This window comes from Mchenga conophoros, linkage group LG12, assembly GCF_057382185.1.
Source record: "Mchenga conophoros isolate Kocher_MC1m ecotype Shallow Benthic linkage group LG12, M_conophoros_male_GT1.1, whole genome shotgun sequence".
Lineage (NCBI taxonomy): Eukaryota > Metazoa > Chordata > Actinopteri > Cichliformes > Cichlidae > Mchenga > Mchenga conophoros.
This window is the reverse complement of record NC_140537.1, coordinates 15674843-15700099: the sequence shown is the minus strand read 5'-3', so window position 1 is coordinate 15700099 and position 25257 is coordinate 15674843. Positions and strand designations below refer to the sequence as shown.

At 42.6% G+C, this 25257-nt stretch overlaps 1 protein-coding gene across 2 annotated transcripts in view; it reads right to left on the bottom strand.

The window, feature by feature from the left end:
- Positions 1–1514: 1514 nt before the first annotated feature.
- bmp1a (bone morphogenetic protein 1a) overlaps positions 1515–25257 on the bottom strand; it is a 29978-nt gene continuing 6235 nt past the window's right edge. The window contains exons 2-20 of one of the 2 annotated variants that reach the window (XM_085293994.1): positions 20945–21058; positions 18017–18133; positions 17425–17542; positions 15902–16080; positions 15574–15679; positions 10903–11027; positions 9133–9248; positions 8859–8961; positions 8479–8595; positions 7977–8122; positions 7668–7863; positions 7296–7421; positions 6031–6224; positions 5727–5907; positions 5484–5609; positions 5171–5298; positions 4591–4804; positions 4081–4331; positions 1515–2777 (exon numbers count right to left, since the gene is read on the bottom strand). In XM_085293994.1, coding sequence (XP_085150120.1) covers positions 2643–2777; positions 4081–4331; positions 4591–4804; positions 5171–5298; positions 5484–5609; positions 5727–5907; positions 6031–6224; positions 7296–7421; positions 7668–7863; positions 7977–8122; positions 8479–8595; positions 8859–8961; positions 9133–9248; positions 10903–11027; positions 15574–15679; positions 15902–16080; positions 17425–17542; positions 18017–18133; positions 20945–21058 — 2792 coding nt within the window. In that variant the 3' untranslated portion in view covers positions 1515–2642. The remainder of the gene's footprint in view (positions 2778–4080; positions 4332–4590; positions 4805–5170; positions 5299–5483; positions 5610–5726; positions 5908–6030; positions 6225–7295; positions 7422–7667; positions 7864–7976; positions 8123–8478; positions 8596–8858; positions 8962–9132; positions 9249–10902; positions 11028–15573; positions 15680–15901; positions 16081–17424; positions 17543–18016; positions 18134–20944; positions 21059–25257) is intronic. The other variant, XM_085293995.1, reaches the window with a different exon arrangement.

Below are 25257 nucleotides of genomic sequence, written 5' to 3'. Positions count from 1 at the left end.
GCGGCGGGATGACGGCCTGTCGCTGTTGGCTTATAATCACATAATTACCGGGAGAGCTACTGTAGATGCGTCGCATCTCTGGGCGGCTGTTAATAACTCATATGAAAGAGGTCAGATGAAACAATGAATTGCATTAATGTTTCATGCTGGTTATTAAATAAAGGGACGCTGTTCTACACAAAGAGGTATTTTCTACTCAGCGTGATGGAAATGGATGTAGGAAGATGAGAACAAATAGGAGTAAAATTAGAAGGGAAAAAAACCCGTTGACTTTTGTTCTGGAGAGACTTTAATTTCCACTGTGAATGAAGGGGAGTGTTTGAATGTCTGCGTACCTTTCACATTCATTTCCTTCTTTTTTTTATTATCGCAGTGCTTCTTGTAGGGTACCTAGATGTATCGAGCTTGATATCGACATCTGTTATTTCTGTCTACCATCTATTGATATCTCTCTCGCTACCCCTTCATTTGTCGATAGCTCTTTCTCTCTCCAACCCATCTTTATAGAGATCTCTCTCAATACCCATCTAGCTATCTATCTAATGCTATTCTCAATCTCTTTCTACTTATTTCAATAACTCTTGAGATATAAAATAATGAGAAATATTGAGATGTATCTCTACTTATGTTTATTTATACCCACCTATAGCCATGTCTATTAATTTACATGGTACTTTTTTGTTTTGTTTGTAAAAAGATCTCTCCAAGCCTGCAGTCTTGTTACACATTTATGTATGTGCAGTACTTTTGTTAAGTAAAGGGCCTACTGTCAGGCACTCGAGCAGTTTTTTTTTTTGTTCAGCAACATCGCTCTGCTCCTCATATTTTCATGGAAAGAAAAAAAAAACAATAGGAGAGTAATGGAATAATCAGAGGGAGAGTGATGTTACATGTAGAGGAATGAATATTTAGCAAAGTGGAAAAGCAAATGCTTTCCTACTGTCGTCTGGAATGAAAAAGCTCCCGTCTATAAATACTGAATAACAGATAATATGAATAAGAGATAGTCTGTTTATATTTGACTGTTCTTTTCCTGTGTTTGCAAAGGTTCTTCAACAAACTTACTTCAAACAGGGAGCATTCAAGTCCTCTGGTCTGTTACTCCGTCTTGCACGTCCTGGGTAATCTCTGCCAGAACACAATTTAACTACAGTGGCCTAAAAAACAGGTTTACAGAGCTGAGCTCAATTAGCAGTATGGATAAAAGGTCAGTCATCAAACAAGTGTGTCAGGCCACACAAGGCTCATGCAACATGGTGCTGAATAATAAATAAAGAGAAGGAAGGAAGTGAGCAACAAAGTATATTCAACACTGACCATTGGCTATACATTGGAAGGCAATTATAAGGCTAACTTCAGAAATACCTCCCCCCCATTACATTATATATGTAATCACTATGACAATAAATACCCAGGCTCATTTGGTTCTTGAGAAATACTTCATTGTAGCAAGAAAAAGGCATTTTCTCTGGAGAGAAATTATTTTACATCAGACGTGTAAATCAACACGGAAACATAAGTCATATCTTTATTACCCCATGTTACAGGGCACACACAATGTTCAAGTATGCCTGAGGAACTAAATGGAGCAATTACAAAAAAAATATATATATAATAACAGAATAAGAGATAAAATGCATTTAAAAACAAGTGAACTGGCATTGCATTTCACAAAATTCCATAAGCTCATGATTTTGGAACAATTCACTGTAAAGTGCTAACTGGTTCGAGCTGAGAAAAGCACACGTTCCCTTTGAAAGATCAAACATTACTTTATACACGGAGGTACAGTAATAGCCAATCATCAGGCAAGCAATTACCAACCAGAAGATATGGACCACATTTCATTTATTAGTCCTTTGATAAGATAACAGATTCCTACATTTTCTTGTTAATGGTAACAACGAGAATCTTGCCGCTGGTTGTCAGGACAAAGCCAATTACAAATGCTGGTGTTGTCACGGTACCGTTTTCCTCCTTGCCTTGGAATTACATGCACTTGACTGACATACAGTATCGATATCTCAAGTCAAGTCCTTTTAATCCTCTTATGGATAGGAATCCTTGAATCAAAGGGATGAGAGGAGAGTGAGGTGAAGAGAGCCTTTACTGAGGAGTGCAGGAGATGTTCCCCATATGCCTCCTCCTCTTCTTCTCCTCCCCTTGCATGTGGCAGGCTGGCCTGACAAAAGCAGGGATCTGTCCAGCTGATGCCCGCCTTCCTACAGGTCCTGAGAATCCACTGTTTTCCTTTGTGCCTTTCTCGGCATGTATTTAAAAAAAGAAGAAAAAAAAAAGAACAATAAAAAAAAACAAACAAACAAAAAAAAACATATCTGGTGGTATTGGGTCAATACATTTTCCCCTACTGTCCACCTAAAGCAGACATCCACCCTCCCACCCCAATCCTAACCATAGAAAGGTAAAAACAAGGTGTACTGCAGAATGGCTTTTACTCCTCACAGTCTGTGGGGGGAGCTAGAGCCCCTAGGAGCTGAGGTGCGGTTGGTGGTCTTGCGGCTGTTCTGTCGTGTCTGATTCATTTTGTTGGCCGAAGGGATCCGAGCGTCTGGCTGGCGCCTCCCTTGGGGGCCCCTCCGTTTGCCCCTTTGCCCTGCACGGCCCCTTCTGGCCTCCGCTGGTCACTTGCGTGAGTGCAGTGTGTCCTGGAACTTGGTGCTGGTGTAGCGGACGTGAAATCCCTTTTTGTTGATTGTGTCGTCGGAGTGGAACTTGATCACAATGGAGTCACCGGCCGAGTAGATCTCCTCTGGAGGCTGTCAGGAGGGACAAAACAACAGATTCGTTTGTGGCTTTCTGCTTCCCTGAACTTCAATTCAAACTAAAAGGACTTCACACATGCTGAAGTCCAATCAGTGAGTCTGACAGAGAGCTTCTTGACTGCTACTGCTGTAAAAGCCAGGGGCCATGTGAGGGTCTGGGTCCAAGACTAGCCTTCTGCAGCTTTCTCCTCTTCTTTTTTTTTTTTTCCCCTTTTGTTTGTTTTTTGCTTGAGCTTCATATTGAAGTGCACCGCTGCAGAAAGCTTATTTCTTCCCTGAATAGAGCCATATAATGTGTTGCTACACACATGCTTCAAAAAGAGGTAATTGCATTACGTGAGCACAAAAATATGAAACATTTGACCTAAGTGTTTTTCAGAACACCATTATCATGTGAAAATTGATTTTAAAAAATTAATTCGAGCAATCATTAGTTAAGGCGCCGAATCAGCTGCCCTGTGGTTGTCACAAAGACGAGCGTTGCAGTGTCAGAGCAGTCAAAGCCCGCGCAACCAACTGTAAACACACCGGACTGCCGATTAAAGCCGCCGGTGAAAATTCGCCACAACATAACGCCCTGTAAGTCTTGGTTTATTGGGAAAGGGATTTTAAACAAGAAGAAAGCGGCCCATTCTATTTTATTGTAGACCCAGAAACAATCTACTGTGTAACTGAGAAAAGCCTCGGGGCTGAAAGTAAACCTCCCCCACAACGTAATGAGTTTTTACTCTACTTTGGACTGAACTGTGTCAGTTTATTTCAACCTGTTTTATAAAAGGAAACTTGATTGAGGAGCTGCTCCCCGAGGAACCCGGGGTGTTACGTCCCCTACAGCGAATGACTCATAAGAATGTGCGTGAATAAGAGGCCAAAGCTTATTAGAAAATCTTGTAAATGAAATCAAGCTGTTCTCTAACCTGATGAAACTCAGTTACTATTCCCCACAGGACTCATTGTTTCATAGACCAGCTGCAGCCTCCATCGGCTGATTATTTCACCGCTGGAAGTAAGTGCCAGAGAGTCCAGCGACACCCAGGGAGTGACCAGCTATGTTGACCTGTAGCCACCTCCCAAGCAGCACTCCTAAACTCAGGAGGAGCCCGCTGGCTTAAAGCCAGAATCAAAATCCCCAGGCCGGGTCAGAAAAGTCACCCCATTACAGGCGACAGGATCAGTTTTGACAGGATTAATAATTCCAACAACTCCCTGATAATTACATCCGGGCAGTCACGGTGCTTCTCTGCAGAAGGAGTTACCCAAAAAAGAATCTCAGAGAATTATTGGATAATGTTCTTACCCCTGAGCCACAGTAACGTCCCAGCCGTGGAGACTTTGTGTCAGGGCCATCGAAGAGCTCCATGTAATCGTAGCCGCAGTCCGCCTCTTCTTCGATCTCAAAGGTCTGGAAGATGAGCTCCACGCCGTAGCCTTTCTCCGCCGAAATCACCCACTCGCAGTCAGAGGCTCCGGGGTAGTTATTGTCTCCAAACTGGGCATGGGAGAACAGGTCCTTGGTTTTGACTTCCGCCTTTAGTTGACCTCCACACTCTGAACAGAAAAGTTGAGTTAAGCATTTTTGCAGAGAAAAAGAAGTGGGCTGATGGGAATCAGGGCCAGCTGTGCTTTTGTGTCTAGAGTCATCCTGTTACAAAAGGAGAACATGGTCTGAATCATCCCATTTTGAGACAGGGTGGTGAACATTGACCTACAAATCCTGGAAGAACATCTAAAGCCCTTCATGAGGTTTGAAACTGTACACTGTTTTTTTTAGGAGAAAAACCCCTGAATGCTGTAATATAACTCTCACCCGCAGTATGGGAAGCCTCAAAGCCTTTTTTCTGCACAGAGTTATCAGAGAAGAAGCGAATGAACAACTTGTTGCCGCTGGATGTGATGGGTGGAGGCTTCTTAGTCCCACAGAAACGACCCAGTTTCTGCGCTTTTCCATCGCGCCCGTCATAAATGTCAATGTGGTCATAGGCACACTCCAGGTGGGCCTCCATGTCAATCTCATTGAAGGCCTGTTAGAAATGAAGAGGAAGATCAACTCGAATGATAAGGCTTAGACATTAAAGCCCTTTGTCTTTTAGCGAGATAGTAAGGGAATATTTCTAGAAGATAAGAACTTAATTAACTCGGCACACGGAAGATCAACGCACGACATTGTTTCAGCAAATAACAGACTCTATATCTGTGGCACAGTGGGCAAAAATGCAAAAATAATAACAGAAGGGGGAGCCACACATCATCATTAGGAAGGCCATAACAGTTTCTGACATGAGCACAGTAAACACAGATGTCCTCAGCGGATTTAGCAATTCAATTATGCAGATAAAGCTGCTAACAAATAAATAAATGACTGACAAGCAGGAGGTTGTGGCACGTACGATTTTGATGCGGTGACCTGGAGTGGTGGTGAGCACCCAGGTGCATGCCTTTTTGCTGGGGTATTTATCTGGCCAGTTGGGGCTGGTAATAATGCCGCTCACACTATTCACAGTGTGATCACAACCAGCTGCAAAAAAAAAAAAAAAGAAAGAAAGAGATAAAATGTCGACACGGTGCTCTGCGTCAGGCTAATCTACAATGGGCTCAAGCACTGCACTCAGACTGTTTATCGCTCTCACCAAAATCTAAGAAGAAGACGAGTAGATAGATCTATTCAAAAAGACAAAAGACAAAAAATGTTATGTGCAATACCTTCTTTGCAGTCGTGTCTGTTCTCATGCAGCACAAAACCACTCCTACACTGACAGCTGTAGCTCCCAAAGGTGTTGACGCACTCATGCTGACAGCCACCGTTCTCCTTGGAGCACTCGTCCTTATCTGCAGGACCACAGAGGACACAACAACGCTGACGACTGCTCGCTTTGAAGACTTGACAGGTTGCAGATCTGAGTGAGTGAAAGCAGAGACCGTGCAGAACCCTGCCAGAAGACTTACCTGAGAAGAACTGCGCTTTAAATCCCTTTTTGGACACCGTGTTGTCGGATTTGAACTCGATGCGCATGTTGTTGTACTGCGAAGTGATAGCTTCTGGTTTCTCTGCCCCACAGAACTTCCCGTGTAGCTTCGAGTCGGCCGACAGCCCGCTGCGTACCTCCACGTAGTCGTACTTACAAACCTGCACAGGACGTGTTATTTGGTTTAAATTACAAAACTCAAGGAGGAGAGAAATGCTTCATTTGCTATGATTAAGGAGAGATGCGTCGCAGTGACAAGGAGCAAAAGTATAGAACAAACCCACCCATTGTTCATTTAACATAACCCCAAATCTCACATCATTGCCCTCAGTCTCGAAGACGTCAAAGAGCAGAGTGATACGGTACTGCGTGGGGGCAACCAGCTGCCAGATGCAGTTCTTGTTTGGGGGGTACTCTCGGGGCCAGCCTGGACTGGTTATCGAACCGTTCAGCTTGGTGATGAAACCTCCACAAGCAGCTGGACACAAAAGACAGAAAAATAAGCAGCTTGATATGCGTGCAGGTGTCCACACACAAAAATAAATAAATACATGATATCACTGTATATTTCTCAAGGATTGGTTCCAAATGTTACGCTGCCATCTGAGATTTCCTTTGAACATAACAACCCTCGGAAAAATGGGATTACTGCCTGACCTTTCTGCCAAAGCTTTGTAGTAGCAACGCAGGATATAACACAACAGCAGCAGCTGGTGATACTCATTAGATCACTTGGCTATTCTTAGTTAATTCCGTCAGTCATTAACTAAGTAAAACAAAAAGCTGTGCTGACACATGGACTGTGTTGAAATCCAGAAATAATAATAGTGCACAATATCTAACAGATATCTATATAAGCACAGGTTTTAGGGATCATTTTAACTCAATTTAAACGCAGGTTTAAAATATAAAAAATGTATTTTAACCATGTAAAGCCTGAACCCTGAAGTTTACTGAAGCAAGAAATTGAATATTTGCGTATACGAGTGCATCAGTCATCTAAAACATAACAGGGGGTTAGTGCTAAAAAAACAAAACACAAAAAAAAAAACTGTCTGCAAGCTTCATGTGGAAATATTGCACGTACACCATGAATGTATATCCTTTCTAATATGCATTATTTTAATATTAACACATTAATAAGAGAACTACATTCAGTTATGTGCATTTTTAATTCATTTTAATGTGTCCGTCTTTAATTTCAGGCCCCGTTAATTCAACATCAGCGAAATATTTGTACACACAGCAAAGAGATGGGTAGCTGGCTGACTTCCTGTAGAGGCAGAAAGGGATTAAATGGTAATGTTGTGCAGCTGTGTGTGCTAGCAGTTGGGTCTTAAACAACAACATATAATTTGAGGTAAAATAAAGCTTTCATTGTTGTAACACAAATCAGAAAAGGCCGTGGCTGGCCAGCACCACTATTAATGCTGGCTGTTAGGAGCAGGACTGACTGTACTTATTGTATTTGGGTGGCTAACTGTGTAAAGTGCTTTAGCATGTAAATGACATGGTGAGCAGGGCTGGTGACTTTTCTCCCTGTACTTACCCTCACAGCTGCGCTTGTCAGCAGCCAGCTCATAGCCTGGGTCACAGGCACACTTGTAGCTGCCTAGTGTGTTGACACAGCGTTGCTCACAGCGACCGTTGTCCGGCTTGGAGCACTCATCCATCTCTGAACACACAAAGATATGGCCCTTTTAGCTGGCCCCCCTGGCTCAGTGGCTTACGAGAGAAAACCCTCCAAAACAACAGCAGAGTCGGGCAAAGAGGGTCGCACAGAACGCAAAGGTGCAAGAAGAACAAGGATATATGAAAGAAAATTTAAAAAGGTCATGACCTACAGAGTGAATGTTGGAACATGCTTTAATTCAGATGCTGACATTCTCTCCTAGATGTTGTCAGCACTTAAAAAGTTCACCTTTGAAGAAGTTTGCAGCAAAGCCGGCCTTGTTGACAGAGCCATCTGAGACAAATTTCATCCACAGATGGTTTGAGCTCGTTTTTATGTCATCTGGCTTGTCATAGCCGCAGAAGCGGCCCAGCAGAGGGCTGTTTTCAGAAATCCCATCGCGCACTTCTAGATAGTCATATGCACAGCTGTCGTGTCTCTCAATCTAAAGAAAAGCAGAAGATTTGGTGTCAAAAAGGGGAAAAATTAGTCATGAAATCCAGAAGAAAGCATGAACACTATTCTGTTAAAAACATTAAAAATGCATTGGTGTCTTACCTCAAAAGACTGGAAGGTGAGGCCTACGTGGAAGCCCTGAGCGACAGAAATCTTCCACACGCACACTTTGTTTGGCCTGTAGTCATCGGGGTAGTTGGGAGACTGGATCTGGCCATTGTCCTTCTTCACCTCCCCGCCACAGATGGCTGCATGTGACAGTAAAAACAACACTGAGCTATTTCATTGCTATATCATCAGTATTTTCCTTTGGAAAAAAAATAAGGTGCTCACTGCTGATTCACTGATTTATGCATTGGGGATTAACTGAATGCCTTCACACTCACACACATACATCATCCCTTTGCACGGTCTGCAAACAATAGAGCTGAATGTGAAACCTGGCCAAGATCTGATTAATGCAGCATAAAATGCCTGACACATCAGCAGTAGGAGAGCCAAAAAGGGTTTTTTTGGGGTTTTTTTTGCTACAGCCTCTACACATATTGTTGGATGTGTGATCCGACCCTGCGTTCAGCATGCATGGAAGAAAATGAGTGCTCACCTTCATAAACAGCAGAGAAACCTTTTCCCACCCAGTTACTGCTGCTGCGGAACTCAATCCACAGGCGGCTGTCAATGGAGATGATCGGCTCGGGCAGCTTATCGCCACAGAAACGACCTGGGTCACAGGTGAAAACATAAAATCAAACATTTGAACCTCACAACATCCGCAGTACTGGCAGAAATCTGTCTCCAGAGCTCTACAGAACTTCACACGAAGCACACTGCATCCACCAAAGACTGCACCCAGCTTTCACTTGCAGCAGTTGTTTTCTGAAACTGAATGTCTTTAAAATTTTTTTCTCTTACACAAAAGTTGACCAGGAGACATCTGGAGGTTTGTTGTTCGTTAGCTGCTCTCTGAATTCAGTTAAAACTGACCTTTAAGTGGTGCCTTCCTCCAGTATCCATCTCTGATCTCCACGTGGTCATACCAACACAAGTGACTCCTGTACAAATCCATGGAGGTGAAGTTCAAAATGATCTTAATAAAAAAATAAAAACCCATTATTGGGACAGCAGGGGGCAAAGGTCACATATTGCTAAATCTCAGATAAATATGATGAAACCAATAAACTGCATCAACATGAAGGAGCCAGAGATTTGATTTGAGGTGCCTTTAAGCAAAGATCAGACACTTTCCGTAAGCTCGTACCTTTTCCCCCGGTGTGACTGATATTCTCCAGATGCAGTGCATGTAGGCCGAGTATCCATTTGGGAATCCAGGAGAGGAAAAATTCCCGCTGCTGTCCTGCAGGCTGTCTCCACATCCTGTGCACAGAGACAAACGCACAACTGCACATCAGACCCGATGCTCTGCCAGTCAGTCTCTGTCTGAAATCACCTAAGCTACTAAAAAAAACACAACAGCTCTGAAGTAGATCCTCTGAAACTTGCGGCTGCGGAGACAGATGCTTGATGCTGGAATTATAACACTCAATGTGAAGAAAAGGGCAGTGCTTTCATGTTCAAAGGCACATCTGCTGATAATATTCAGCCACAACCCCTCATCTCACCCATCCCCTCCCCCACCTACTCCAGATGATGATCACACAAAGGAAACAAGAGAGTGTGAGACACTTTCTCTGAGCATCTTCTGAAAATAAACCTGGCCCACTATAAATAACCCGGCCCTCTGGAGGATGTGATGCATTATGTACGTGTTGCCAGTGAAAAAAAACAAAAAACAAAACAGAAACAACCTTTAGTTTGATTGGCAAAACTAAGTGTGCGATGACTGAGTCCAAAACAATATGCAGCCTAGAAGAATGAGTGCGTGAGGCTCCAGCCAACTGGGGGAAAGATGCCTTTGATTAAGGCACGAGGAAATAATAGAAGGCTAGATTGGCATCTTCAGCTGTCCGTCTTGGGTGGCGTGTAAGCATTTACAATCACCCTTGGGTTTTTGTTCTTTTACCTTGAACTTCATTTAGTAAGAGTTAAGAAAACACTCTCCTTGCCTGTTTGCGTTCAAAGCGAGAAACCGACGAGCCCCGAGCTTCAAGCTGTGTGAAATAACGCTTTGTGCGGAGCTCTGCCAATCCTGAGCCATTAACCAACACACATTTGGGATGACAAACACTCCTAGGAATGCTGCATGAATGGGAGATCCATGGCTCTTTAAGAATTTTTTGTTTTTTCCAAGAACACATGGAGAGACTCACTACCTCATCCCCCCACAGCACGTGCCACATCATCCAGTCTTCCTCAGGAGACAGCGATTGCCATGATGAAAGAGACAGAGCACTTGCAGTGATGCACATAGATACATTTAAAACTTCCACCTCTGCCCTGAAACCACACTGGATGATCCACTGTGGTGACCAAGCACTATGTTTACTCATTGAAACTGACTGCTCAGCTGTCCCAGCTTTACCTGCAATTAACTGTCTGACACCAAATGCATTCAGCAGAAGGCTGCTCTTCAACGTACATCTGCTAATGCTATAAATTGTGTTTACTTCAACAGCATCAGATTCTCTCTCCTCTGGAAGCATAAACACACAGAGAGCTTCAGAAAAGTACCAGGATTACATAACTCTCCTTAGTGTATAGCCACGTGGTTTACATTGTTGGGAGTAAACACGCGTGTCTGCACATCACAGCTTGTACAGTCATTTCGGTTATTGTCTTTAGAAGAACAGCTGTTCTTTTGCATCTATCTGGGAAAACAGACTGACTAACTTCCTGTCCCTGGGTAGTGTTTACACTCCTCCCTGCTTGGGAGTCTGGTACGCTATAGCTAAGGAACCGCACCACATCAATCGCCGATGTGCACAGCGTAAGCTGCATCTGCGGAGGCCAGGAGAAGTTACAGACCTCTCTCTTCCTCTCTTTCCTTCTTTCTCAGGGTTGTGCTATGCATACGTTCAAAAATAGACAAGAAAAACCCCATAGCAGACAAGAGCTGTCATTTTGGCCTTACTGGAGCACTTGTAGAGTTTGCGTGCCTGTGCAATATCCCCTTTGCTAAGTCTGGTTCTTTGGCCAATGGGTGGTCGCACGCCGTTCACATCGTAGCGTGGCAGGATGGTGTCCAGGAAGATGCCTCTGTAATTCAGAGAGAGAAAGAGAGAGACTGATGTTAATGTTGCATAAAACCCCAACTGCATGCGCACCCTCCTGCAGTCTACTCCAGCATGCACACATGCCACAAAACGTGTTTGTTCACAGGATTAGGTAACTTACCATCAATCAGTGCAGTTCAATCACTGTCAACATTAACTAAAGAATTAAGAGTTCTACATACCCAGTTAAAAAGGAGTGCTGACAGTCAGAAAGTCAGAAAGAAATGTGATTGCTTTTGTAGAAAAAAAAAAAAGAGCAAATCCAACTACCAGACAAGACACACATGGAGTGCTCATTATCATGTTTACTTTCTGGATTAGCATTTAAAACAAGATTCAGGATATCAGAAAAAAGTAAAAGGCTTGTAATGAGATGCCATCAGAATTTATTTGTCTTTAACCAGCTGTTGCTCACCCACACCCATGTGGACACAAGAGGGTTTTCATTAAGATAAAGACCCAGCTGCTTGTACAGTAAGAAACGACCTAATTAAGATGAACATCAAACCTCTTATCTATGAATATCCCCACTTTTGATAGCGTAACCAGTCAGTATATGCTTTGACATACTTTACTGTTTGACCCTTGCTCACTCTCTAATGAGGTTCATTAAAATTACGATACCATCTGAAAATGTTTCCTGCACTTTTACTCAGCATACTGAACGTTCAGTGTCCACATGTGTGCGCCTGGGCTTTGAATCTCCCTGCATCCGGTGCTACTCTGCAGTTCTTTCAGATCTACTCATCTCTTTGATATGGGACTGCTGTTGAATTTCAGTCTTTCTTTAAGGTTGAGGTCACACAGTCCATTTCAGAGGTTAATGCTCAGATATCATCCTTTGCACACACACACACACACACACACACACACACACGATAGACCCAAAACTAAGAGCTTAAGCCCTTCTCCAGAGTTACTGGGAGTTCAAAATAAATTCCATAAGCCGCGGAGGCAGGGAAATGAACATCAGCCACATTCTTGATAAACATCCAAAATGAAAACTATAAAGATAAATAAAATTAGATAAAACATCTGCAAATGTTAAAAATGAGACAGGACAGAACAGTTAGTCCAGAAAGACTCCTTTTTACAAAGCTGCCTCACTTGACACTTTGCTAGTTTATCATCTTCATTTTTCTGTAAGTATTGGCAAGAAATGGTCTGGCTCCCTGGCTGTTCCCATGGTGACATGCCTATCAACGCCAGGCATGTGCAAACAGAGCAGCCTGAGCTAACAGTTTAGGCTCTGCCTGTCTGCGAGCTTCCAGGAGCCCGTATGCTGGCTGCTGAAGAAAAAAAAAAAAATTAAAACAAAACAATGCCACTCCAGTCGGTGTCAGAAAAGACAAAAGGGGACACTGGCAGATCTCTATTTGAGCTGGCACTGCTCCACACACTCGTCCTAAAAAAAAAAAAAAAATCTCTCGAGCAAAAGGAGGGGGAAGGCAGAGCCATGGGTCGGGTAACACACCCGAGACAAAAAGCAAGGGATCAGCCCTGCTTGTCCCCAGGAGACACGGCAAAACATCAAGACAGGCCATGAAATCTTCCGAACAACACCCGCGGCAAAGGCCCTGGCTTCCCACGGTGATTTACTGTAAAACACAGAGCAAACACACCGGCCAACAATGGACCGACAAAGAATGACACTGGCACAGGTAAATCAGCCAATCAGCGCTGAAGAGAAAGTGCTTGGAATGACTTGTGAAAAGCCAACAGGAGCCCCTCGTCTGCTAATACAGCTCTGTGAAACATTCCCCGGCAGTGACAGCCACCGCTTCTCATTTCTAAGCAGCCTTTTTGGATCAGAGGAGTTTGTATAGGAACAGAGTCAGAGTTGGACTGAAAACAGATCAGGGTGGATTACCTCACATAAATATACCCCATTGTGCAGCCAGCTGTAGAACATACTGCAAATTTATAAGATTAAGAGCCTAAGTCCAAATGATGACCTGGGAGTGACCACAGCTAAATGGACATGTGCTGACCTGACTGAAATCCAATACAAGATAAAAACCATTCCCTCTTTAAAACCTCAATTCCATGGAAGTAGTGGGCTTTGTTTCCTGTAAACCTGGAAGCTAAGACAAGACAAAAGTTTGTTGTTTGCATGGAGAAGGAGTACAAATGTCTCTCTTCCCCTTTGTCTCTGTTCTGCAGTCTTTTTCTGTACACTAACAAACACTGGAAAAGCAGCAGTAATTCATCTCCGCTCGGCGTGAAGTGCATTAACAACCTACAGTTTGGATGCACGGGGCCAGGCAGGAATTTCTGCATACTGGCCTACATCCAGCCTCAGCCTCTGTTTAGACAAAGATTTACTCCCCACTGTCTGTTTGTTGCGAGAGCATGGCAGCTATCTGGGAAGAGGCCACAACTCTTAGACTGTAACCTCGGGCATGGGAGAGCCAGTGGTGGGAAATATAAAAATATATGCATGTGCAAAGCTGAGGGAAGGGCTAACAGCTGGTTCTTATATCAGGCGGAGGTAGTAATGATTATAGTCTGCGCTTACTTGTTTTTTTTGCTTTAACTTTAGGTGCCCAGAGATCAATTTACACCCATACTGAGTGACTGAAGGCTGTCTGGTAGATGGAGGGACAGTTCTACACACTAAACTAGTATCATATCCCGCACATGACATTAGGAGATGGCCATGATATTCACATGCCTGCAAACCTGGGTTGTAACAGCTTTCAAAAATAATTTAACATATACTGCCAAGTTGTCTTGAAGCCACTTGCAGTGAGTGTAGTGCTGCTTTTGTAATTACAATAATGAATCAGCAGCTGAAAGAGTCAAATACTCCTAGTTCCTCTATTCTGGCTTTGTAGTCATCCAGATGGTAAAAATACTTGAAATTAACCACAGTCCCTGATGACTAGGTCAAGAAACCAGGCTGCCTTGTGTTAGTCATGTACCTTTTTTTCCCCCCACCCGCCTTAGATGGATCCTTCATCCAACACTGTAGCTAACCAGTGATGTGCTAAGCAACAGCACAACATCTGGCAGGCCTTCCCATAGAATACAACAGGGAGTGAAGAATGAGGTCAGCCGATGACAAATTTAAGTATCACTAAGAATACAAACAGTTCCTCTTTTACAAGCGCATGTTTTTCTAAGCAACAAGTTTCTGGAAGATTTAATGCCAAAATTTCAGCTGGTCCTCTGCAGTTCTTTGTACTGACGTTACTGTCCCAAGTCTATGACGCACAAATTTCAAATCATGTGACTATTTAGTTTGTAAAGCATTAAAAAGGAAAACATTTGCATTTTTTATCCTATGTAGATTATTTAGGGATTAAAAAAATGCTGCTAGGTGTGTGAAGACATTCAGTTTGGAGGTAGTCATAACACCAAAGTGCTGTGAAGATGCCAAAATGTTCCACTCCAGAATATAGGTCTCTGCAGTAACCTTGGGTGACATCATTTGTCCCACCATGAAAATCTTTTCAAAGAACTCTTAGGACCATAATGAGGTGGTTTATGGATGAAACCCTTTACGAGAAGCTTCACACAACCTTGAAGGTGGTGTCCATAAATGCTGTTGTGATGAGGCAGGGCTACTGTTGCTGAGCTAGCTGCTTTATTGGGGCTGCTACTGCAGGAAAAAACAGCAGGAACCAAACAAAGGAGCCTTAATTTAAAACAGGCAGTGTGAAAGAGCGAGTATATCCCAGACAAACACTTTTACTACGCCTGCAAAAATTCACATCTCACTTTTCTTATTTAGAGTTACAATGTGTCTATTGTCATACTGCTAATCCGGCAAATGCCAAAATTAAAGCGAGAAGTGTAAATGATACCGTTTACAGGTAAACCCTATAAACAAAGACCACAGACCAGTCCAAAGAGACCCAGTCACGGTCTGAAATGGAACCTGGCATCCAAGTTCTTCTTAGTTTCCTCCATTTACCTGATATACGACTCCCAGTACACCAGCAGGTAACCTAACCTTGTCCAAATATCACTTAAAAATCATAGTACTACTTCTCCAGTTGACTTTAGGCTCAATGCAATGTGAGGATTTATTAATTTATTTCTTTTAAAATGTCATGCCAAAAGATATCGGGTAGAAATCGGTTTATTTTTGCACTTAGTGACAAAAGACACTAAATCAACAGCAAGCTTTGAAATTTTTTAGCAATTTCTTGTTAAGAACAAATATGCCACTGCTGTAGATTTCTGTAGATCAGGTTGCATGTGCTGGTCTGGTGTGTACATTTAATATAGAGTTTAATATGATGAGCTTGTACAGCTGCACTGATCTCTACTGGACTTTCTAGTAAAGAAGTAAATACGTGTTTTTTTAATTTATTTCTTCCTACAAGAATTGGGATTTGTGCCACATTACTGAGCGGCTGCTCGCAGACACAAACCTGGAGCATTACACACCAGTGCAGTCATGAAACATGGAAATGGAAAACGAGATGAGACCAAAGTTGGAAATGGTTCAGTCTGACTCGCTCTTAGACTAGTTCTCATGTCTGGGGCTTATGGAGTTGAACTTTGGGTTTGGCTCCTACCTGGAGAATGTATTCCTGGCGTAATGCATGATACTGTCAAAGTCATAGACTTCTCCTAAAGAGTCCACCTCTCCTGGCTCCATCTTCAAAAAGTTATATTCCTGTCCTGTAAAAGAGAAAAATTCAGACCGAACCCTTACGTCAGGCGTAAATATAGACTCTCAGGATTAGGTTCATGAAAACACTTCTGCAAGTTTGTGGCGTTTTATTCTTAGCTCAGAGTGTGTGAATAAATGTGTGACTCTTAATATTTTATCTAACTCTCTGTCTCCGTCTTTCACTTACACACATTATTGCTGGGGGATCTCGGAGAAACCTGAGGTCTTACCTGGTTGAATGTTGTCCCTGATAATGCTGACGTGATCATCTCGGTCGGGTCGTGTGTGTTCGTGCCAGAACCCAATAACATGACCTAATTCGTGCACCACAATGCCAAACTTGTCACAGTTTTTCCCTATGGATATGGCCTGGGGGCCCCCTCCGCGGCGACCCACATAGGAGCAACACCTATGAATCAGCAGGCAGACACACATGGAAACACAGGCAGGCAGTGTGTAAGTCAAAACACAGAGACTAGACTTTATGCTTCACTTCATTTAAAAAAAAGAAAGAAAAAAAGTAGTGAGTGGAAAAAAACGAGGTTAGCAAAGAGAGAAAAAGGAATGCATCTCTGACTCTATCTATCTCAATATGCTGCTTATGTATATAATAAAACTAGAAAAGAAATCACCTCAGAATCTCTGCTCTGTTTTATAGTCGACACATACAGGAGTGACATTCATTCAGCTGTCTGCTAGTGGAAACGCTGAGAGTAACTGAGGAAGCTGGCTGCAGCGCTCCATCTCGATGTGACATGAAAGGTTGAGTGTGGGAGCCTGCAGGATGGGCACACACATAATGGCCCTGTGGGCCAGACAGCCGCTCTCTAATTACAGCGAGCCAAGTCAGGCTCTCCTGAGACACGCCTTGAACTTTGCACAGGACAGATGGGGGCCTGCTGAATATGCAGCAGAGTCAAGCGTTCCCACTGCTAACCGCTGCTGCCTGTGCGGATAATGTCATCGTTGTTGCTCCAGAGGCCAGCAACTGGGCTAAAAATGGCTTTTAACAGTTGGCTAGAAAAAGTTTCATGAGTTGCATCCTTTTTCCTGTTGGTACTGAATGATATAAATCAGCAGGAGGGGTACATTTGAGTAATGACATGATGGTATCCGGCTTGTGGACTAAATCTGAGAGGTTGATGTGTTCCCTGGAAACCTCTTTAACAACTCTGACTTCCTTTTCTCAAAATCCTAAATGGATTTGCATTCTTCAACACCAAATGTTTTAATGAAAAACTGTTTCACGACGGCTTACAAAGAAAGAGCCCTGCACATCCAAACAGGTTGTCAATAGTCGCTTAGCAACGAGAGCCACCACCAGCACTTCCCCTGCGTATCTGTTTAAAGAGAAATGCTGAGTGGACACCGAGCCCGACTTTCAGCAGAGTGCAGCAAACAGGCAAAGGAAGTCTCTCCCTCGTGCCCTGTCCTGCACACCGGGTATGATTTAAGCACTCAGTGACTGATGCAGTGTGATGATCAGGCACAGGAAATTCCTGCCCACCGAATGGTTTGCGCTTTAAGGGCTGGCAGGGGGGCAGAAAAACAAAACAAAACACCCAAACCCAAAACAATTCCTACTGACTGCAGAGAGACTGCAAGGAGAGGATGAACAATGGAGAAACTCTGCTGAGCAAGAAGCAAGGAAAAGCATTAGGGCGCTAAATAATTAGCTGCAGACACTGAACAGAAACAGGCCATTGTTCAGCTCCTACTGTACACGTGGGAGCTTAAAACCCCACTGACTCACCCACATGGTCGGTAGGTGAAAACAATATAGCTTTCCTCAGTCGTCTTCTCAATAAAGGTCACACAGGTGTGCTTCTCCCAGTGCCGCATGGCTTGGCGGAATATAGCCCGCTGGCTGCCTGAAAGGGAAGTCGGAGAGGGTGAGAAAACACACTCCAACAGCATTTCATGGAAGAATGGAGATGAATAGAAACACAGTGAACAGACGAGGCTTAAAAGTAAAGTCATACCAAGTTCAAAATGTGCCTTTCTCATCGTTAACCACCATCACACACACGCAATTTAAAGAGTCCCAAAATGTTATATTTATCATGTCAAGAATTCAATATTTGGTTTGCTTTTTAATAAATTGCACAACTACAAGCATACAATTTTTTAGGCGATGTAACAAGATCGCACAAGACCTCAGAAGTAAATACGGTTATTTCTAGAAGCAAAACACTATGAAGGGTACCACGTACTTTACTTTGCAGACATCTAGTATTGTTTTACAGATTATAGTTTACCGTGATTTGTGACTTTAAATGGGAATGAATGATGCTAATTATGTTTACCACATCTGGTCACACGTGAGCACATTACATGTTACTTACCACTAAAGTTTCCACTGATGACATAAGGGATGACGCCGTCGGGCCAAATGCGCTCCGGTCTGGATGTGGCAGCTCTTTTCCTGCGCCGTGCACCTTGCCTGCTTTGACTGTTTGAGCCTGAGGATTTGAACCAACCACGAGACAAAATAAAGATCACTCAGAGCATTCCTGGGTGAAAAAACCCCCCAGCTGTTCCTCCAACATTGGCACAAAGAGATAACAAGCTATGCTTCTACTTAATAGATTCCATTTTTTTATTTGCAAAAACCAAAGGGCTTTCTTCAAGGCTTGAAGCCGGTTATATTAATGTTGGCTGGTTATTAAAAAACTAATTTAAGTAATTACATTAATTCCATCAAAGAGACAGTTCAAATAACACTGTACTTCTCGTTGTGCGCTGAATGGATTTTTATTAAAGCCGAGTCTTTTCTTCTTTCAAATTAATTTTAATGTCACTCATCCTCACATAAATGCCACCATACAGACTAAGCCCCCACCTAAACCTGGTTATTATTATTATTATTAGAGAAACATCCTTATGCGAACCTCAACTTTGATAAACTTGCAGAACAAGCATGAGCTCAAAGTGCATGTGATGAATAAGCCACAAGTGGATGTAGGCTTAGTCAGTCGATCTATTAAATGATGCATATTTGCAGAAATACAGATGGAAGTGATTTATCTGATGAAGCAGTTACTGCTGTGGTTTTAATTGGGATCTTGCATTCTACGTTAGGACACCAATTTAACTTGTAGAAACAACAAACAAAAGGTGCCAATGATTTATACGTAATTGAGCAAAAAAACAATTAAATTCCTGCGGCAAACACCATCAGGGGGTTTTTCTTGTATTTGTAACATCATCCAGAATTATTATTAATAATTCTGGATGATGTGACTCTCGATAATGTGGTGTGTTGCAACTTCACACAAAATCCCCTATAAAAAAAAAGAAAAAAAAAAAAAAAAAAGGAGAAGTGACTCCAAACATGAGGAAATCTGTAGGAGTGAAAACTTCAGCAGTCTGATGACCTTAAACTTCTGAGAAAGCCCATTAAACATATGCACCAAGTGAATTTAGTGCGTGCGCTGGGATGAAGTCATTTTTCTTACACAATCATATGTTTGTAAAGCTTAACAAAGAACTGTTGTACTGTCACATTATTCTTTTATTTGGCCAAATCATTTAATGTATTACAGAGAGCTGGGACAACGTCTACAGTTCCCAGATAAAGGCTCCAAAGCTGATTTCACTTAGTTTTTCATTTTGCAGCAAAGATGTGTAAAATAAATGTGTCATCACTGTGAGTTCTATTAACAAAAACCAGCAGAATCCATTTGATATAAGGGTGCTTGTCTAAACTTTATTTTAAAAAAAATTGTGTAACACTTCTATTAGAAAACACCTATTAACACACTGACCTATGCGCTTTGTGGTTGAGGTACAAACAGACATCACCTTCTTCCAAGGTGTACAATTATTAGAAACTTTATTGGGAAACGTCACCTGGGTGACCCCGATGAAGGCCTGAAGCTGCAAAAACAAGCGCTGGTTGTTGTTTCATAGCTATACTTGAAACGGTGCGGCTCGGCTCATCTTCTCTTAGTATATTTGATTAACACGCATGCCGTAGATTGCAGCACGCTTTTTAAATTTGCTGGAACAATGTGTTCTGTTGAATTTCAGTCCGCAGGACTAAATCTTAGCAGCCTGGCGAGATCAATTAGCACGTACACTTGTGCATGTGTTGTGGAAAAGGCTGATAACAGCCAAATCTGCTCAGCTAACTGATAAGAAGTCCTGGGGAGGCAAAAACTTGTGCGTGATGTGTTAATTAAAATAAAACGATTAAATCTTCCATGTTCGTCCGTATTTAGACGGGGAATGTTCTGGGTGGTGTTTTTTTTAGGTCAAGGCTTTAATCTGAAGATAAAGTACCCAAGACTTTTAACTTGACCTCTAAAGTGACATGATAATTGAGAAAAATGACATATCAAAGTTATCTTCACTGCCAATTAGGATCCACACCTGTGCAGGGTGAGCAGGTATTGATATGCGTGCAGCCCGAGGCGCCAAGCGTTTCTATGAATGAATGTTGATCAGGGTGGAAAACAGCCACCTTGTGCAATGCACAGTTATACCGGCTGTGTTTTCCTATTTTGAGCTATACCTTTCCACTGCTTAACACTCGAATTTGCTGTAACTAAACTGCTCAAGCACACAGATAATTATTCAAAAGGTGAGGATGAACTTGCAACCTGCTTCTGATTCACGAGTCTCATCTTAATTCCCCACCTTGGGTCAAAATTTATACTAAAACTACTAAATACTAAAAATCAAACCAACACGGTGAATACTTTAAGCTGCTGGAAATGTATTCATAATCCCCCCCCGCAAAAAAAAAAGTTTGCTTTTCTTGGCGCGCTTATTAACTCGAACAAACAGCACTGCTCAAGCACAGACAGATGTGGATATGCTTGTTGGTTCATGTTCGCTCAGAATTTACAGGATTGCGAAGTCCACTGGTCCCGGCTGACTCACAGCGGTTGATTAAATAGCACTTTTCACTGGAGAACATAAAACTGACAAAGCCCAGCAATCATTCTTAAACATGATGCTACAGGTGTAGCAACGTAATGATATCATCACAGTTGTAGGCATAAACATTTTGAAGAGGGCTCATTAAAAACACAAAGCTGCTGGAGCCGACTCTCAGTTCGAGAGGTTGGAGCGGTTTTACGGCTGTAGTGTTGGGAGCACAACGTCTTTGTCTGCAATAATCACCCAACAATGTGGGAACCTTGTTCATTTCAGCTCTTTTGTTGCAAATTTAGACTAACAATATAATCTGCTTTGCCTTGGTGCTACAATAACTACATTTTACATCATACTGTAACCTCAGAGGTCTTTCTGTCTGTTGTTGTTACCTGTATTTGTGCGATTAACAACCTGGACGGTTCTCGCTGCCAGATCTATTATTCTGTCCACTTTAAAGAATCGCAGGTCTTCCTCATCCAGAGCAATGTCTCCCAGAAAGGCAGCTGAAAGAGACACACAGAGACAGCACATGTCAGACTATGTGTAAGGCGATCGCACAATATGAAGCATCCGTTTGCACAGTCCTGTAGCCTCAAGCTTTTCCTGCTGCTCAGACTGGGAAGTCCAGCAAAAACTCTTGAGCAAGTTTCTTAAGAAGACACACACACACTTCACTCCTTTCTGGACTCTGGCTCTGTTTACTCTCTTTATTGTGGAACCCAAGTAAAGTTGTGAAACAGAAGTGTGTCAGTTCAGATAACAGGAAGGCTACCTTGTATTAACCCAGTTACAGGACAGAAAACAAAAACAACACACTGACTTGTGTAATGCATAGAGCATGAACTTGATAACCTACTGACATGATTTATGAAAACGAATCGAGTCCGGAAGGTAACATAACGTACAGTGCCGTGGCACACTTGGATAGTTAATGGAAGCTATCAAATATGCTACAATGAGACACCGACACTGCCTTGACCGAGTAATATGGGGCACCTTGAACACGTAATAGCTCTTTAATGGGGCCAAGGAGAGAGAGAAATAACTAAACAGTCCCACTTAATGAAGAATGTCCTTTATTAGATTTTTTTTTTTTTTAAACTAAAAATCTCCCGTTGCTAGAAGTCCACTCTGCAGAAACTGGGTGCTTGGTTTTACGGGCTTTTAACACCAGCACGTTTCCGGAATTTATAGCCAGGCCTGCATGCAGGACTTGGGAGGGGATGGGGAGTGGAGTGGGGCCATTTCTAGAGAAGGCAAAGAGGCTGCACTGTAATCCATCGCTAACCAGGACATGACAACTTGAGAAGGAAGAGAGGAAGGCGGCACAAGAACAGGGAAGGCAGCTGTGGAGCAGAAAGAAAATGACAGTCTTCTGCATGCTTGTTTGGTGGGTTAGTGTGATGGAGGTAGAGACCAAACCCTCAGGGGGCAAGAAGCCCAGAGGACCTTTAAAATGCAGAGTACATGGGAGTGATTTATAGCGGGCGTGTTTGTCAGAAGTTTTAGTCTGTGATCTTAAATCTGACACCCCAATGCAAGGTGTCCTTACCGCAGAACACACAAGAAATTAATTTTGTTTCATTCTGAGCTCAGGATATTTTTGGTTTCTTTAAATGCAACACGTACATTTGGTCAGATATGACAGTTTTTTCCCAGTATGTGTATAAAAGTTTTACTGAGGTCTGAGACAAGAGAGAAAGGGATGGAAAGCACAATAGAGACACAAAAGAAAACCCCTACTTGGCTCTGGCATTCAAAGGAGTATTATTGAAACAATCTGGAGCTGGCTCTGGTAGATGCAGGCTGTTTTGTTTTTTGTTTTTTTCTTTCTTACCCTGAAGGTCCTACAAGGATGCACAGCTGAATGACTTAATTAGAGGCTAATGGCACAATAGGAAAAGGCGTTTGTGACAGCTGGCATGGCAGGACACGCAAAAAAAAAATTCCAGAGGTCCTCTAATTTCTGCAAGTCAAAAAAAAAAACAAAAAAAAAAACCACAACAAAAAAAAGAAACTGTCCAAATCTGAGACAAAACAGACCTCTCACAATCAGCACTCACGCTGACAGCCACTGCCAAAAACACTACTGTTAAGGGACAGCAACCAGATGTTGAGCAGTGGAACAAAAGGACTTTTTTTCCCACTTTTATCTTCGGATTATTCGATTCCCTGAACTAACCGAGTGCTGAAAAGAACAGACAATACTTCCAAGTTACATAAGACAACACAGACAATGTATAAAACACTACTGAAGCAGAAAAACTGGACAACACGTCCTTTCACGTGTAACGTTTCGGTATCTAACGTGAAAAGCAGCGATTTAAAAAAACAAACAAAAAATAAAAACGGGGTGCGGGCTTTCTCCCACCCCCTGCGCTCTCCGAGTCCCAATCATCCACAACTGTTCTGGAGACAGGCCGGTTAATCCGCAGTGTCATTGTTCTCAGACAACAGTGGAGAATGAAGTGAGCAAATGCACAGCCCGGTGGCATTATGAACTCATTTCCCCCAGGCGCAGCAGTCGTCCTGGAGACGCTGTTGCAGGTTTATGGAAAGACTCTCAGGGATTGTGAATTAATCCCCTTGTCTCCTGGCTTTAATTATCCACAGACACAGGGTTTTAGGATTCTTTTGTGTACAACTCTGGGCTGGGAATGAGGACAGGCTATGGAGAAAGGTGATAAACTTGCATGGAAACAGAGCGCTGACATGATGCAAAGTACAAACACAGTGAGATGGCAGGTTACAGCCAAATGAGTGCGGCAGATGGCAAGTGATCACCATGGAGTACAGTGCTGCATCTCTTTCCAAACATTTTTCATTACCTAATTGACAACAGCTGCAACTAGAATAATAATATTAATATCCATGCAGAATAGCTGGGTGAAGGCAGTGTGCTTTCTCTTCTCTTTTTGTGCAATAATCCATGCACCTTTTGCATAAGAATGCAACTTAAACACACATAAATACAGGACCGATCTTTAAATCAATGGACTGAAAAAAATAAATTGACATCTGATTAAGTCCAACCTCCCCCATCACTGTTTTTTTTTTTTTTTTTTAAGTTAATCTAAACCATCCTAATCCTTCTCATCTTGGACTGCCCATCAATCAGCATATCCAGTCAGATTACACATGAGACCTCAATCAAATTAATCCCATTGATTCGTGTAATGCCCTAGCCTCGACCTCTATGGTGTCAAATACTCCTGGACTATTCCCATAAATCTCCTTCCGTGAATACCAGACCACGACATCTGCCACTGAAACCTGCACAAACATCAATACTAAGCCTAAACAGACACTGAAATCAGCCTATATTTAGAAGGCCAGTTCCACTCGGGAGAACACGGTTTACAGCATCCCCCCAGTATGTGACCCAGTGATTACAGATGGGAAAAACTTGGCTAATATGCAAGCACGGAATGCATCACAATACCCGGCACCGCCTTTCACCACTGTGTTTGCTGACAAATGCTGCAATTTGAATTCCAATAGAGGTCAGTGGTATATTGAGGTAAGGCAATTACCATCTGATGAGTGTATCACTAAGTTTTCCCAGGTAGAAGCCCCCCAACCCTCTCAAGAGGAGCTTTTGTTTCTTTAGCAGCTGTTTGAAACTGAAATACACACAAAAAAATAGTCAGGTAAAAAAAGTCTGTGCAACAAGAATAAGGAAACAAACTAAGGAATGAAGAGTGTGATGCCAGTTAGCTGTCCTTTGTGAAAACACCAGCTGTTATTTATGCTTACCTTGACATTTTCTAACACTGCAATTTGAGCACAGGGCAGGAGAAAGAAAGAAACTGCATATTTGCACTGCGCTCGCTTAAAACAAAAAAATGTAACAAATGTGTAATTAGAAGAAAGCTTCTGACAAAAGTAACAAACTACTGCTCGAGATTCAGGCAATTATTTTCCAATAAAAGCCTGACGTCTCGTCGCCCACAGCTGCGATCAAGCCCGAGCTGCTGTCATCGCCCTGCAGCGTCTATCGTATTGACAGAGGGGCTTCAGTTGCAAAGGGCACACAGCGAGAGACTGCCGCCCCTTTAACATTTCACACTCCATCAAGCCCATTAGCAGATTGGATTTCCCAGCTCATCCTCGCCACTGATTACTGATATACCCCGCTACCAGTCAAACTACCTCTAATGATTCACCAGCTCTCCAACCATTTGTCTCCCCCCCCCCCCCCCCCCCCCCCCCAATGCCAGCACTACACACTACTTGAGCTCCTTACACAGATGAATAATTCAGTGCCAGACCGTAAGGATTCTCACCTTTGACAAAACGTATTTTCACCATCCAGGCTTAATATTTCAGTTTAGACCACTCTTTGCATAACACATCGTTTCGTGTGAGTTTTTCCTCAGAACAGATGTGCAAACAAAAGTTTAAATGAGCTTGTGGGTGAACTTAATCTGGGAGTAATCCTTAACTCATAGCTTTCCAATAAACAATAACCATCTGCAGTTAAAGAAAACACCTTTAGTATTCATTACAGGTGGGGGAAAGAGAGAAAACAAAAACAATAACAATTCAACACAGCACAAATGAATCGTTCCGGGAAAACTAAACAATGAAGGAAAAACTGTTAGGTTGCTCATCATTCCAGACCAATTAGGCATCATTTGAGCCACTTGAGTGAGCATTGGCAAAGCATTCAGGCTCTGCACTCACCCTTGGCTTTTCTGTA